The sequence below is a fragment of the Sceloporus undulatus genome, chromosome 1 (genome assembly GCF_019175285.1).
Source record: "Sceloporus undulatus isolate JIND9_A2432 ecotype Alabama chromosome 1, SceUnd_v1.1, whole genome shotgun sequence".
Classification (NCBI taxonomy): domain Eukaryota; kingdom Metazoa; phylum Chordata; class Lepidosauria; order Squamata; family Phrynosomatidae; genus Sceloporus; species Sceloporus undulatus.
Window position 1 is genome coordinate 24,041,423 of NC_056522.1, and position 15,096 is coordinate 24,056,518.

Sequence of the window (15,096 nt, forward strand, 5' to 3'; positions counted from 1 at the left end):
AACGGGCATCAAGTACGGACTGGGTCCGTATTAGGATTGGAAAGGGGCGTCACTTCCGGACGCCCCTAACCCTAATACGGACCGAGTCCGTACAAAATGGCGGCGTCTGTTCCACACGGGGGCCGCCATGATTACGTAGTGGATGCACTGCGTCCGCACGTCACGCGGCACATATGACGCTGCAAGTGCGCCATTGGCGCCTCACAGCGTCATATCCGCGCCACAAAGAGAAGCGCCATTATGGCGCTTCTTATTTGCAGCGCGGAGGAGCCTCGCGGTTTGGACACTGGGGCTCCTCCGCACTGCAAATGAAGGCGGCGGCAGACCGCCCCTTCTGGGCGGTCTGTAACGCACCTTAGTCTGTTGTACTTTGGACGTATAATGAGACTAATTTACTGAATAGAAAAGACAATAATTCCTGGTAAAGCGATAGACAGTAGGAAAAGGGGGAGACTGCACTACAGGTAGATTTAATTCACAACCCTAAGCTTGCAAGGCTTGTTAGACAGAGTGGAAATTACTGCACTATACTCTTATAGTGCTGCAATTCTACTTTTACTGCTTTGGCTGCTTCCTGTTGCATACTGGGGTTTATAGTTCAGTGAGACCTAAGAGCTCTCTGGCTGAGAATTCTAAATGCCTTCCTGTAAACGGCAAATCCCAGGATTCCACAGGAGGCAGCCATAGCAGTAAAAGTGGAATAGCAGCACTATAAGAGTGTAGTGCAGTACTGTCTGATGTCTTAGAGATCTTTTATTCATACGGTCGCCATAAATCAAAATTCCCTTGACAGCGTAAATAACATCAACAACAATAAGAAAAAAAGTACGTGAAGAGAATGCATAGTTAAAATGTGGAACTCACTGCCACAAAATTTGCTGTTGGCTGCCAGCTTGGATGGCTGTTAAAGGTGATTGGATAAGTTCATGAAAGATAAGTTCATCAATGGCTGTTAGTCAGGATGTCTATATACCACTTCCAGTATCAGTGGTACTATGCTTCTGTGAATCAGTTGCTGAGGAGCACAAGATGGAAGATGGATTCCTTATGACTGGCTATAATAGCTAAGGCTTTTGGGATTAGTAAGCCATAAACATTTGGAGGCCCTTGTGATTCCCACCTCTGGTCTAGGCCAATTCTTTTTTCATGATTTCTAGCATGATTTACAGAATGAAAGAACTGATTAATTTCTTGTCCTCCTATCCAGGTGTGTGTATAGAACCAAGTTCTCAGCAGGTTCCAAAACCCATGGTGATTCTCCCATTCATGAAATATGGAGATTTGCATAGCTTTCTCCTTCGCTCAAGGCTTGGAATGGGCCCACAGGTAATCAGCTATTCAGTGGGAAATATGATGCCCTACTATAGAATATAAATTGGGAAGCTGGATTGAAGTTATCAAAAATATAAAAGAATATATGTATGTATGTATGTGTGTGTGATCTATTAACAATGGTCTTTGACACCTGATAAGCTCTCTAAAATGTATACGGATATAATTAATAAATGTTGTAAATGTGGGAAGGAAGTAAGCACTTTCTTCCACACATGGTGCACATGTGAGAAAGTAACTCTTTTGCAGTTCCGCAGCCTGGGGACCCACAAGCACTTTTAGGCAGAAATCTTCTTGCATGTTGACTTTTTGGAATTCAGTCCACCAAATGAGACGAAAAATTCTCAATAAGAAAATAAAAATGGATACAGCAGCATATTTAATTTTTTTTTATGACTGCTGCGGCTAGAATGTTAATAGCACAGGTATAGAAAAAAAGATTATTTTTCTTCTATAGAAAAGTGGATTTTGAAATTACTAGATATGGCTGAGATGGATAAGGAGACCTGCTTATTAAGAGAAGGAAACATGGGAAACTTTAAGAGAGATTGGGAGATAGTCACAAAATTTTAAAATTATATATTTATAATTTAAAAGTAAGCCTTTTCAAGTAAGCTTCTGCTCCCAAGCATTTTGGAAAAGGGATACTCAGCCTGTTACATTCTTATTTTGAGGTTGTTTTTGGAGTACAGACAAGTAAGAGACAATGTGATAGCCATTTTTCTATAACTGAGTGGCTATCATGCAGCAAACCTGTCACAAAGGATAAAGGGCCCAAAATTGTGGATTCAAGTAACAAGAGGGATGTCAACATTAAGAAGGCAGTCAACCAAAATGTCATATCCTATAGGGATTATAATAGGGACCAACAATTAGAGGCCATGTCTAGTGGCAAGAGGGGTGTCTGTTCTTCCATTTGTCATTCGGGAGGCAAGAGAGGTGCCATAGGACCGGTTCCTGTAGCAACAAGATTTTGATACAGGAAGATATTCTGGCCTCTGAATCTTTACACACCTCTCAAATGACATTGGAGAAAGGCAGGGACGTAGCCAAGGGGGGGGGGTCCGTGGGATCCGGACCCCCCCCTTTCTGTTAGATACAATGAATGTTGTGTGCCGCTGCGGCCAAGCCCCATTATAATAGTGGCACTTAGTTTGGACACCCCCCTTCCTAAAATCCTAGCTGCGTCCCTGAGGAAGGGCTAAAGTGATGATGTGATCTGGAACTGTAAGCACTTATGACTGGTGGAGTTACTGTGAGGATCAATCTATTTTGTCACCCAGTTTGGAACAATCAATGACAATTATTCTTGTGTGCTTCTGCTGCATTGTCATATCTTGACTTGTGAGTGTTGTTTAGTCGTGCCATGTTGACAGTGAGTAATAAAGGTCAGAATACCTCTGCCATGCAGACACTAAACAGAAGGAAACCCAGCATTTGCTCAAAAGCACACTGATGTCAAAGCCTGGTTGTGGGCAATATGACAGCTTTCTGTATACATTTTCCTCCATTTGAACTGACTGCGGTCTTCTTGTTTACGTCCTGCATGGACAGATTGTCATTCTTGTACCAGAACAGTAGAAAAAGGCTTTAATTGTTCTGGAAATGATTGTTATACAAGCAGTTTGGGGTTATTTGATTGACTCTTCCCACAGAGGAGCATTACTAAAATAGCACAAGACTAGTGACATCTCTTTTGGTAACAAGAAAGTCATCACATATGTTGATGACAATCCCTTGTGATGAGATAGAATTTCTTTATTTTATTTTGCTAAAATGTTGCTGTAAACATATGATTATTTTGCTGAGTGACTATAAACAATGGAGCTGTTCATAGCTCAGCATATGAATCTATTTGCGTTGCGAACAAGTGGAAAATTAAATGATGCGTGTGCACATAATTGGGAAGCATCAAAGGGAGCCTTATTCTGCTTGCCATTGTGTAGGAATGGACAATGGACAGCATTTTCCTCATTTTTTTTTCCAAAAAGCAAAGTGGATTTCTTTGAGCAGGTATTTTCTGATGCAGTGTCAAGTTTGGAGTTGGCTCAGGAAGAAATTTTCTAACTATGATGAGGGGATTCACAAGAGAGGAACTTTGAAATTACAGTGTTCCTGTTTGACCTAATGTAATTTCAGCTTTAAAATTAGCCTAGATAATAATCTTCTTTCAGAGAATTTTTGTGAATCTTTACTCCTAAATGAAACATCATCTAATCTAAAACTGTTAGCTCATGGCATCCCTTCATTGACAATGGGGAATTCTTATTAAAATTGCAAATTCTATTTCTGTTGTTGAACCTAGTCTCAGTTGTATTGAGGGTTCTGTTGGTCTGCTTTTTATTTGTGACATTTCCTTGAGAATTTTGTCTTTATGGTGGCACAAACTGTACAATGAATGAATGATAAACGAATTAAATGAATGTTCTTTTTAGTATCTAGAGTTTATTAGAGGCTTTACCAAAATCCCTCCGTAATTTTCTTCTGGAAGGACTTCTCATATATTGAGAGGTACGGCTAAGAAAACCATTTGCTGTCTGGTAGAGCATTGTGCTTTACAAACAGAAAATGCGAGGTTCGATCCCCAACTTCTCTGGGTAGCACTGGGAGAAATCTCACCTGAAGACCCATAGAGCCCCCACTAGTCAGTGCAGGCATGTTGGAAATATATGGTCCATTTATAACACAAGATACTTGTGTAATCTGTATTAAACCAAACAGTTATGCCACCATCACCCTTCTGTATGTCCAGGTCATTCAATACTGTCAATAGAATTTAGTGGTAAAGCCTTTTCTGGACTATTCCAAAGACAAGGAGAGAATCATCTTGCTTTAAGACTTCACCATCTTCAAATATCATTGTATGCTGACAACTAAGACATCAGGCAAAAGGTTAAATCTAGCCTTCTTCCTAGTGTAACATGTTTATGCAAGGGATCTCTTTTCTCTGTATACAGTAGCATTTTCCCATGCTACCCTCAACTGGCAGCTTGAAGTATTGCAATATGGTAAAAAATTATTGATGTATTTATTTGCAGTATCAGCCCTGCCAATGTGGGTTTTAATATTTCCAAGCCCCTTCAAAACTTGTGGCACCAAAATGCAATGGCCAGTCACTAAGATGCTCTGTAAAACATGCCCAAATACAGTGGCTTTTTTTGTTTGCTTTAATGGCTTGTTCCTTTCTGCCATTGAATTTCATGAACACAATTGTGAGGGGTGTGCAAGGTGAAAATGACCCCACACCTGTTAGTGTTGCCCACTGCTACTTTATGTATTTCCCATATTGTTATTGGTGAGAAGATGAGTGCAAGACCTCTATCTTTCCCTTTCTAATAAATGTAAGTGTTTATATGAAAAATCAGCTGAAAATGCTTGTTGTTCGACAATTAAGAGCCTAGAAGGATAGATAACAAAATGACAATAATATTAAAGAGATGCCATCAATCATAGAAATAAAAGTAAGGGACCTCAAAGGCCATCTATTCCAACCTCCTGCTATGCAGCTAAATATACACAGCTAAAGCACTTCTGAGAGATGGGCATCCAACTTCTGTTTAATGATCTCGTGGTTTAAGGACCAATTCTAAAAGTAAAAGAGGAAGATGCAAAACTTTGTCTATGAACACTTCAAAGAAGCTCTGCAACAAATTGAGCTAACTGAAAAATAACAAAGCACACAAGTAGCAGACATCAACAGATAATGAAAGTCAGTTTAAGAAAGAATTAGAAACACTGAAGTTACACATAAGAAACTGACCCAAGTCAGAAGTAGACATTGATAATGAAACAAATCTCACAAACCAGATGATAGGAAGTTATTTATTTGGCAACAGAAATTATTCTGATAAATCCCCATTTCATTTACCAACAGATCACATCTCTTAAACAGCAATAAATCAAATAATATTGTTTATTGTACAGTTTTAATTTAAGTATACAGTATGTTTGGAGAGCATAACAAATAATGTAATGGAAATTAATTATTTTGTATTCGTCACATAGTAATACCTTTTGTTTGTACGATTGTCTGTTTGTTTGTTTTTTTTAAACTTAATAAAACTAAACTAAAAAAAAAAGCTCTGCAGCAAGAGCCCAGCTCTGCAAGGAAGCTCTGCAGTGGGAGCCCAGCAATTAACTGCAAGATACATGTTGGATCAAAAAGCTGGCAAATGGTCTCAGGGTACAATACAGTTCAGGAAAACTTGTTAGGCGCAGAATAAAGACTTGTTACAGAATCTGACATAAATAGAAACAGAAGTCATGCAAGATCAACATGCTCTGGTAGTGCAGTGGTTAAATGTCAGTACTGCAGCCACAAGGTTGTGAGTTTGATTCCAGAGGCCCCTGGGTTCACCCAACCTTCCATCCTTTCGTAGGTCAGTAAGGTGAGAACCCAGCTTTGTTGGAGACAGATGGCTTACACATTGTAAACCACTTAGGGAGTGCTGAGTTCACTGATAAGTGGTATAGAAATGTACGTACTATTGCTATTGCTATAAGACACCACAAAGAGATAAGAAATCATGACTAGCAAGACCCCTAATCAGCAAAATCACTACATAATGTCAAATAAACAACCACCCTCCAGATGAGGCACAAAGCCAAGGTCCTTCTGACCTTCCCTTGTGTGATCAAAAATAACACTATTAATAATAACTGCAAAGACTATCAAAAAGTAAGGGACTCAGCCTTAGAAGTCTTATAGAGGATAGACTTTTGTAATAATAAAATCCAATATCAAAGGTCAACAGCCAGCATGGTTTAGTGATTTGAATGTTGGACTAGGGCACTGGAAGACCAGGGTTTGAATCCCAACTCAGCCGTAGAAATTCACTGGGTGATCTTGGGCAAGTCACACTTTCTCAGCCTCAGAGGAAGGCAAAGGCAAACTCCCTCTAAACAAAGGCGGGTTACAGACCACCGAAAAGCGGCGGCCTGCACCCGTCCCTTTCCCCGCCGGATCGGGGCCTCAGTGGCCAGAGTGGCAGCCGCTGAGGTCCCAATCCGCCGCTTTCCAGGCCGCAGGGAAGCGGCAAAAGGCCGCTTCCCCGCAGCCTGGAAAGGGGTGTCCTTGGGGCTTCAAGCCCCAAGGACACCCTGCGGCGGCGGGGAGGAGGAGAAAGGGGCCGCTTGGCCCCTTTCTCCTCTGTGTTGCTGGCGCAGCCATCTAAAGGCTGCGCCCAGCGACACAAAGCTGGAAGGAGCTCCGAAACGGAGCTCCTTCCGGGGCCATGGAAAGGGCGCACTAGGCACCCTCATGCGGCCCCACTACGTCACAACTGCGTGGCCTCATTTGGAGGCGGTGCGGTCGTGACGTCATGGCGGCGGCCATGTGGAATGCCCGCCGCTATTTTCTACGCGCAGAGTGCGTATTAGGGTTAGGGGCGTCCGAAAAGGATGCCCCTTTCTAACCCTAGTGCGCGCGCATTGCATACTAGGGTGCCTGTTTGTAACGGGCCAAAGTTTGCCAATAAGACCCTGTAATAGGCTTTTATAAGTCGGACATGACTGGAAGGCACACAACAACAAATATCAGGGATAGGCAAAGTCAGAATTTTCTTAGCTGGAAAGCTCCACGGGCCCTGTGATGTTAGATCTGGGCATTACTATAACCATATGAAGACCTATATGTTGTGTTTATACTGCTTATTCTTGTTGTGCTGTGGTTGAATTTCTGTCTTTTAAACTCTGTGTTGAATTTTGTCTTATATTATAAAATTTTTCCAAGTAGAGAAGTTATATAACCCTGGCTGAGAAGCTGTCTGATAATTACAAATGGTGTGTCTGTACTCCGGTAATTCATAGCATTTGTTCATGAGTGATGCCTGGGTCTGGGAAGAGATCAGTTATGTTCAGCTAACTATGGAGCTGAAACTGGAAAAGGATAGACAACATACTCTTCGGAGAACCCCACACTAAGGCATAATTTATCACAGCTGCTTTGTATTTATATATTTGTTGCTGATGCACCCAGAGTAGTTTACAATATAAAATAATGCCTTACAGTCTAATAGACATAATAAGAGGAAGAGAGGAGGATGAGGTTAAGAATCCAACGTTGACAAATATAATATCAATGTTACATGATGCCTGGATGCTTTGGCTAGACAATTCTAGGAGGAAAGGAATCCAATGGCATTTAGCCCTGCTAGGTTGATGGAGGGATCTTACAGTCCCAGCTCTATCTGAAGCAGCCAGGTGACATCTATTGTTATTTTCTCCTGCTTAATATATTGACTGGGCTTCATGAAAAATTCACAAATGGCCTTATTAGCATAATTGCCACCTGGGAGATAGCAAAACAAATATGAGTCAAATTGTCCCAAACTGGGTAGTTTCCCTAAAGAGTTAGAAAAGTAACTTATTTAGGTTCCACTCCTTTTGTTTGCCTCTGTGGTGCAGTGTGTGCCATAGACATAACCTGAGATCCATGTAAGGAGTGAATGGTGGATTAGGCTTCCCAAAGCATTGGAAAACATTGAAAGTGTGGGAGAATGAACACTTTCCTTTCATTGTTATTCATGAATACAGTGAAGGAGACAAAGTGAGTTAAAGGGTATCTAATCTGTCTCACAGACTTATTGGATTGGATTTCTTGATGAGAGAATGTGATAAAAATGTAAATGAGTAATGTTGATTACGCACCAAAAGTGATACACCTACGCAAACAGGCAACATTAAAGTGACTGCAAAAAATAGAGAGCAAAGAACATTTTTATAATTATTTCAAGAAGGTTTTTAGTCACCTATTTTTTGCCCCCATGTAGTTGCTAAGGAATTTAGTTGTTCGTGAAAGGGGTTATTTGGTCAACACAGAGCATTACCCAATCCCGACCCATTCCAGATGCATTGTACTATAAGTCCCATAATCCCCATTCAGAATTTATACACTGGTTGGGAATTATAAGGACTGTAGTAAAAATTGGAGGACACCAGGTCCTCTGAAACTCTGATAACATAGTTTCATAACCAAACCCATTTGCAACAGTTTTAAATCCAGTGTGTCTCTAAGCCAAATATGACAGTTTTTATTATTACCACGTGTTATAATTAATTACAGTTATTTCATAGATAAATATAAATTTAGCATAATGTTTGTGCTTATTTTCTTTTCAGTATGTACCACTGCAAACTTTATTGAAGTTTATGATCCACATTGCTCTGGGGATGGAGTACCTCAGTAACAAGCACTTCCTCCATAGAGATTTGGCTGCTCGAAACTGCATGTGAGTTACCACATTTTCCCTCTCTTGGTCAGAACAGAATAGAACAGATTTATCTTCAGTGTTTGTAACTATGAAAGGAGAATTCAAAAGTGTGTGGAAGACTTCCTCAGAATTTGCAAGCAAAAATCAAGTAAAATCTCTTTTTCTGATTTCAGTTCTTGTTTGTGGTTGTGTTTAGATTCATCAAAATGATTAAAATTAATAAATTTGTTAACATTATTTTACAGTTGCACAGGTTCAAAATAATTACATATAAAGGATTAAAATGAGGGATGTGACAGCCAATCAGTGCAAATTGTTGTTATATTAGTCTACAAAAATAATTAAAAGTACCTCCAAATTACAAAATTAAAGACTTGTTGTAACACTGAAAGTTGTCTCAAGGATTATGCATTTGTAAAGCTGTTGAGAATTGTCTTTTAAAAGTCCTTTATCTCTTAATGCATCTTCATTTTTCCAGAGGTCTGTGCAGGAAAGCCATCTAATCATGCCCATGTCTTTCCCAGAAGCATGCACATCATGTAATTTCACACCTCTGGTCCAGCATTCTTCTCCCCCAGTGGTGAACCAGATGCCTTTGGAAGCTCTTAAACAGAGCATGAATGCAATAACACCCCACCACTTGTGGTTCCCAGGAAACAATACTGAGGGGCATACTGCCTCTGATATAGCAAGTTACATGACTGGTAGACATCAGATACCCACTGGCAGAGTATAAAATTCCACCAGCGTAGTTACAGCAAAGAGAGCCATCATGGCATAGTGGTTTGGGTGCCAGAATGGGACTGGAGACCAGAGTTTGAGTCCCAGCTCAGCCACAAAATCCATTGGGTGACACTGGGAAAGTCATATGCTCTCAGTCTCAGAGGAATGCAATGGCAAACCTCCTGTGAACAAATCTTGCAAAAAAACAACCCATGATTAGTTCACCTTAGGGTCACCATAAGCCAGAAATGACACCATCATCATCATCATCATCATCATCATCATCATCATCATCATCATCATCATCATTATTATTATTATTATTATTTTATATATTTATATCCTGCCTTCCTCCCAGTATAGGGATTCAAGGTGGCTAACAAATTTTAAACAGTCCATGTTAAAACAATACAAAGCATTAAAAACACAAAGTTATGTTTTGGGAACCTTAAAAGCCTAGACTTTTTCTCACTAAATCCACCAGCTTGACCGAGCAAAGATGACAAGAGGACCCAGGAGATGCTGAGAAGCCAAAGTTTATTTGCCGGCAAGTCCTCAGTGGAAACCCAAGTTCCAAAAAACTGAGGCCAAGAACAAAAGAAAAATGGCCGTCTTTATAGTAGTTCAAACAAGGATGTCCCTAACATACATTCTATTGGCTGGTTCAAAGTGCAAACGTACAAACCTTTCTTGCAATCAGAGCAAAGATACATGAATACATTAAAATGCACTTAAGGCACATTTGGAATATTCCATCACTCTTATCACCTGTGTGTTACTTCCTCATTCAAGGATGCTGCCTCTTAATTGTTTTGGCTTTCAAAGCAGGCCAAGCGCCTTGATGAGCCTTCAAAGGTCATCTTGTCTCTGAACATTCCTACTGCAAATCCTTTTCAGTGTTTTCTTTCTCACAAGACCTCAACTCAAAAATCTCATTTCTATGTATCCACAGTGCAACCATTTTCTATAAATCTATTGTGGAGATATTAATCATTAAAATCCATCCATCTCGGTTAAAAAAAGAAACAAGCAATTTTAAAAAGTTAAAAACATTACATATTAAAATTTTAAATTTTAAATTTAAAAACTCTATATAAAACTCTTATACAGCACCCATGTCAGTGTGAGAAAACCTGGGGGCATAAATATGTTTTTATCAGCCATCGAAAGGATGGAGCCAGCCTGGCCTCTCTAGGGAGGGAGCCCCAGAGCCTGGGAACAGCTAATGATGACATACAACACATACATACAGCTACAGCAATGGAGCCAGCTCTTTTGTGCAGCTCTACCCATAGCCACTGATTGATTGCAGAAGTACACATAGGCATCATGCAACTGAATATGCTCATCTGGGGAAGAAGCAGCAGCTTTCCTGTCACTCTGGAAAAGGGGAGACATTGCTACTTCTTCTCCAAGTACACAACAGCAGCTAGACAGTGCCCAGTCACAGCACCATTGGATCTAGTTAGTGGCCAGAAGGAAGGCAAAGCTGCACCCAGGAACCTTTGGCTGCCATTCTTTCCTGGGGCAAAGATGTTGCACAAGAAGATGCTGGATGCCTAAAACAGAAAAATAAACTGATGTAATTGGAGGTTATCAACCACCAACAGAATTCTGACCATCAACAGTAGCTTTATGCCTTCATGAATGTGTCCAAATTGTTGGACAGTTGGCGTTGGAGGCCATTGAGAGTGCTTCTTTTTGTCTTTCATTCATGTCTATCCCTTTTGAATATATTTATATTGACATTGTGCCTTCAATGAATGGACAGGTTACGGGATGATATGACTGTATGTGTCGCAGACTTCGGTTTATCCAAGAAGATTTACAGTGGGGATTATTATCGGCAAGGGCGCATTGCAAAGATGCCTGTTAAATGGATTGCAATAGAAAGTCTTGCTGATCGAGTCTACACAACAAAAAGTGATGTGGTATGTCAAATAAGATTATAGTCATAGTTTCAAAATATGTACAATACAGATACTGCTTTTATGCACATTTCTGTCCTCTTTTGTCCTTTCTTTTGATGATCCATTTTTTCCTTTTTGATTTTTCTTTTTAAAAAACCCCAAAGTATCCACTTGAACTGTAAGCTGCTTAACATAAAGAAATTAGTAGGTGTTTGTCTTTTTACAGCATTAAAACAAATATTATTGCTTGCTGATGTTATCACATCAACCTGCAGTTATACTGTATACAGTGGTGCCTCGGGTTACGAAATTAATTCGTTCCGCGGCCGCTTTCGTAACCCGAAAAGCCTTCGTAAGCCGAATTGCCATAGGCGCTAATGGGGAAAAGCCGCGATTCCGTGCGAAAAAGCCGAAAAAAGCACCAAAAGTTTTTTCGTAACCCGAAAAAACATTCGTAACCCGGAACAATGATTCCCTATGGGATTTTTTCGTATCCCGAAAATTTCGTAACCTGGGTATTTCGTATCCCGAGGTACCACTGTATAGCAATTCAGTTGGCAATTCTACCTCTGACACAGAAGCTGCATAGCCTCTTCCTTATTACATAAATCAGATGAGATCATTGCTACAATTATCCCTGGTGGACATGGCACTGTTGTAACCAAGAGGGTAGACAATGAAATAAGTTTATGTATGTGTGCACTATTGTGAAGTTTCTGCACATATGAGCTTCCTTTTAATTTAAGCTTAAGTAATTTAATGAGGTAACTAGGAAAGCCCTTGAAGATATGGGATTCTGTGAGTATGCTGAAGTCTCTATATTTTTAAGAAATTGCTAGAGTGAATCACGTGTACAGATCACTTGTCATACTGAGCATGGAGCAAGCTTGTTTTCTGCTGCTCCAGAGACTAGGGCGCAGAGCAATAGATTCATGCTACAGGAAAAAAGATTCCACTTAAACAGTAGGAAGAACTTCCTGACTTTCTGAGTCTCCTTCTTTGGAGATTTTTAAACAGAGGCTGAATGGTCATCTGACAGAACTGCTTCGATTGTGTATTCCTGCCTAGCAGGGAATTGGACTGGATGGCCCTTGTGGTCTCTTGCAACTTTTTGATTCCATGAGAATTGTGACCATGCTGGCTAGGGAATTCTGGCAGCTGTAGCTCAAAACATTAACTTTCTCTAACTCCGCATGTGATTCAAAGAAGCATCAAGACCTTCTAGTTCAATACTGTTTATTCTCACTGGCAATGGCTCTCAGGTAAGCCTCACTCTTCTCCCAGCCTTATAGGATGGTAGTAGCAAACCTCTCAATAAATCTTGCTGAGAAAACCCTATGATAAGGCACATAGCAATAACAGAATGGCTGTCCAGGATCTCAGGCACAAATCTTTTCCAGTCCTGTTGCCTGAGAATGGTAACTGGAGAAGCCAATGAGTCAAAAAGAGGCTTTAAGCCTGTAAGTCATGTAGTCTGCTGCTAAAATATGGCCTCTTCACATACCAAAATGTATTGAAAAGTATTATCAAAATTTATTATTTATATCAATTTTAATTTTTATACTTGCCTCTATAACTAGAATTGACACCAGCAAAGAAACAACAGCAATGACAATACTGCAGTAATAACAAATCTTTCAAGAACTGAATATAATAAACATGGTTTTCAGCAGTGCATAAGGAAACAGAGATCAGTTCTGTGGGTGTAAATCTCATTGAGTTTAATAGGACTTATTCGCAGATGAATCTGCATAGCAGCCTTCCTCTGCTGATGCACTCCAGATGTGTTAGATTATGATATTTATCCCATACTGTCTGAGGAGGAGGGTAATTGCAATCCTTCCCATGGATATAGCCCTAGGTTGAGGAAGGTGGGTGCATAGGATTATACTCTTAGAAAAATATCTTTCCTAATTGAGCCAGTCTTTGAGTGTGCTTTTCTCTCTTGATTCCTTGTAGTGGGCTTTTGGAGTTACAATGTGGGAGATAGCTACACGAGGGATGACGCCATATCCAGGAGTGCAGAATCATGAAATATATGACTATCTTCTTCATGGACACAGACTGAAGCAGCCAGAAGACTGTTTAGATGAGTTGTAAGTACTTCACGTGGTAATAATAGGCAGCAATTTGGTGCTGATTCTAGTAGTACATGCAGAACACCACAAGTGCTCAAGACAATTGCCATGTCTGCTATCTTGCCACCTTGGGAAAGTGGACAATTTGAGGTCTGTTCCCTGCCTTGGGCATTATTCCTTGCTGATAAATGAAGGTTGCTGTTGCATAGGGAAACAGAGGTCTGCTAATGTCCCAGGAACAAAAGCAAAAAATACCCAGATAGCAGTAAGTTTGGCATGAATATAAACCAAACCAAATTCAGTACAATTTATTTCCAGATAAGTGTGCCTGGATGGTATACTCTTTTTCTTTTCTCCTTGGTATCTGTATAGGACAGATGCAGAAAACCTTTGTTGTTTCCCACATTGCTGGGAGACTTGGACTGAACATCTTTTGTGGCTCCTGTATACTTTTTGATTCTGTGAAGTCTATGATATCCTCCTTTGTAGGGTTCTTTTAAAAGAGCCATCTGCTTCATCACAGTATGTTTCTTGTCACTTTAGGTATGAAATAATGTACTCATGCTGGAGGGCAAATCCTGTGGACCGACCCACCTTTTCAGAACTGAAGCTTCACCTGGAAAAGCTGTCTGAAACTTTGCCTGACTTGAACGAACCTGACAGCATCATTTATATCAACACAAGCTTGCTGGAAGAGAGTGTGGATGAGCTGGGAGAAGATGCCGAGTTTCCTCAGATAGATACGGACCTTGATCCTGATCACATCATAGAGTCTTGTTCTCATAGACCAGAGACTACGGTAGTCACTGTTGACATCCATGAGAGCAATGGGATGGAGGACAGATACATTTTAAGTGGGGTTAGTGAGGAACAGAACTTAGCACGAACAGAAGAGGATATTCCTCTGCTCCCTGTGACTCCTTCACAGAATGGGATATTGTGGTCTGAAGCGAGCACACTGCCTGTAGGAAGTGTGTTAACAGATGAACTAATGTATGCGGATGACTCTTTGGAGGACTCTGAAATCCTTCTGTGAAACAAGGGACCCATTTGAGCTATAGCCCAGAGCTTCAGTTCAGCCAGAAAATGTTTTGGGCAGCTCTTCTTGTTCATGTGATACAAAGCCAGTCCTATGTAGCAATCACTCCAACTCGTGTATAGAAAATGACTATAGATTCAGCTTTCCTCAACCAGGTACCCTCCAATTGTGTTGAATATTTTTCCCTGCCATGATGACCAGGTTGACAAAGGCTGCTATAGTAGCAACATATTTGTATTATATGGTATCTTTATAGAGATTATATTTTAATAAACAACACCCTGTTAGGATGGTCCATTTTATTTGTTCTTGTCATGAGTTTACATTGGGGGTGGGTAGCCTTGAAGGCTATTTTTGCAACACTTTGACCCTTTAGACCAGTGGTTCTCAAACTTTTTACCCATGTGACCCCCTTTACACCAAGATTTATCTCCTCAAATGTAGTATATGAATACTGTATAAATATTTAGTTGCTTAGTATGCATATTTTCATTTGCACATTCATGTATATAGCTCTCCTACTCCTCATTCAGGCAGAAACTCCAGGTGCCCTCCTTGCCTTTCTCTTCCCCTCTAAGTCAGAAAAGGTTTGTGGGGGTGGGTCAGGACCTCAGAGTCTTGTGTCCCCCTTGAGCAACTCTTGAATCTCCCATGGGGGTCCCGCCTCACCAATTGAAAACCACTGCAGACTGCAAAAGGCAGAATTATATCTCCTAGAAGCCTCAAGAGAATCAATTCACCTTTAAAATAGGTTACAGCCCCCCCCCCATTTAACATCTTTATAAAACCTGCTTTCAAAACCA

The 15,096-nt window shown here is 40.5% G+C and overlaps 1 protein-coding gene across 3 annotated transcripts in view; it reads left to right on the plus strand.

Moving 5' to 3' along the window:
• Positions 1–14,595, plus strand: part of MERTK (MER proto-oncogene, tyrosine kinase) — an 83,113-nt gene extending 68,518 nt beyond the window's left edge. For all 3 annotated transcript variants that reach the window (XM_042452043.1, XM_042452058.1, XM_042452051.1), the window contains 5 exons: positions 1,208–1,326; positions 8,452–8,561; positions 11,038–11,197; positions 13,136–13,272; positions 13,798–14,595. In XM_042452043.1, the coding sequence (XP_042307977.1) occupies positions 1,208–1,326; positions 8,452–8,561; positions 11,038–11,197; positions 13,136–13,272; positions 13,798–14,290 (1,019 nt within the window). In that variant the 3' untranslated portion in view covers positions 14,291–14,595. The remainder of the gene's footprint in view (positions 1–1,207; positions 1,327–8,451; positions 8,562–11,037; positions 11,198–13,135; positions 13,273–13,797) is intronic.
• The last annotated feature ends 501 nt before the right edge of the window (positions 14,596–15,096 follow it).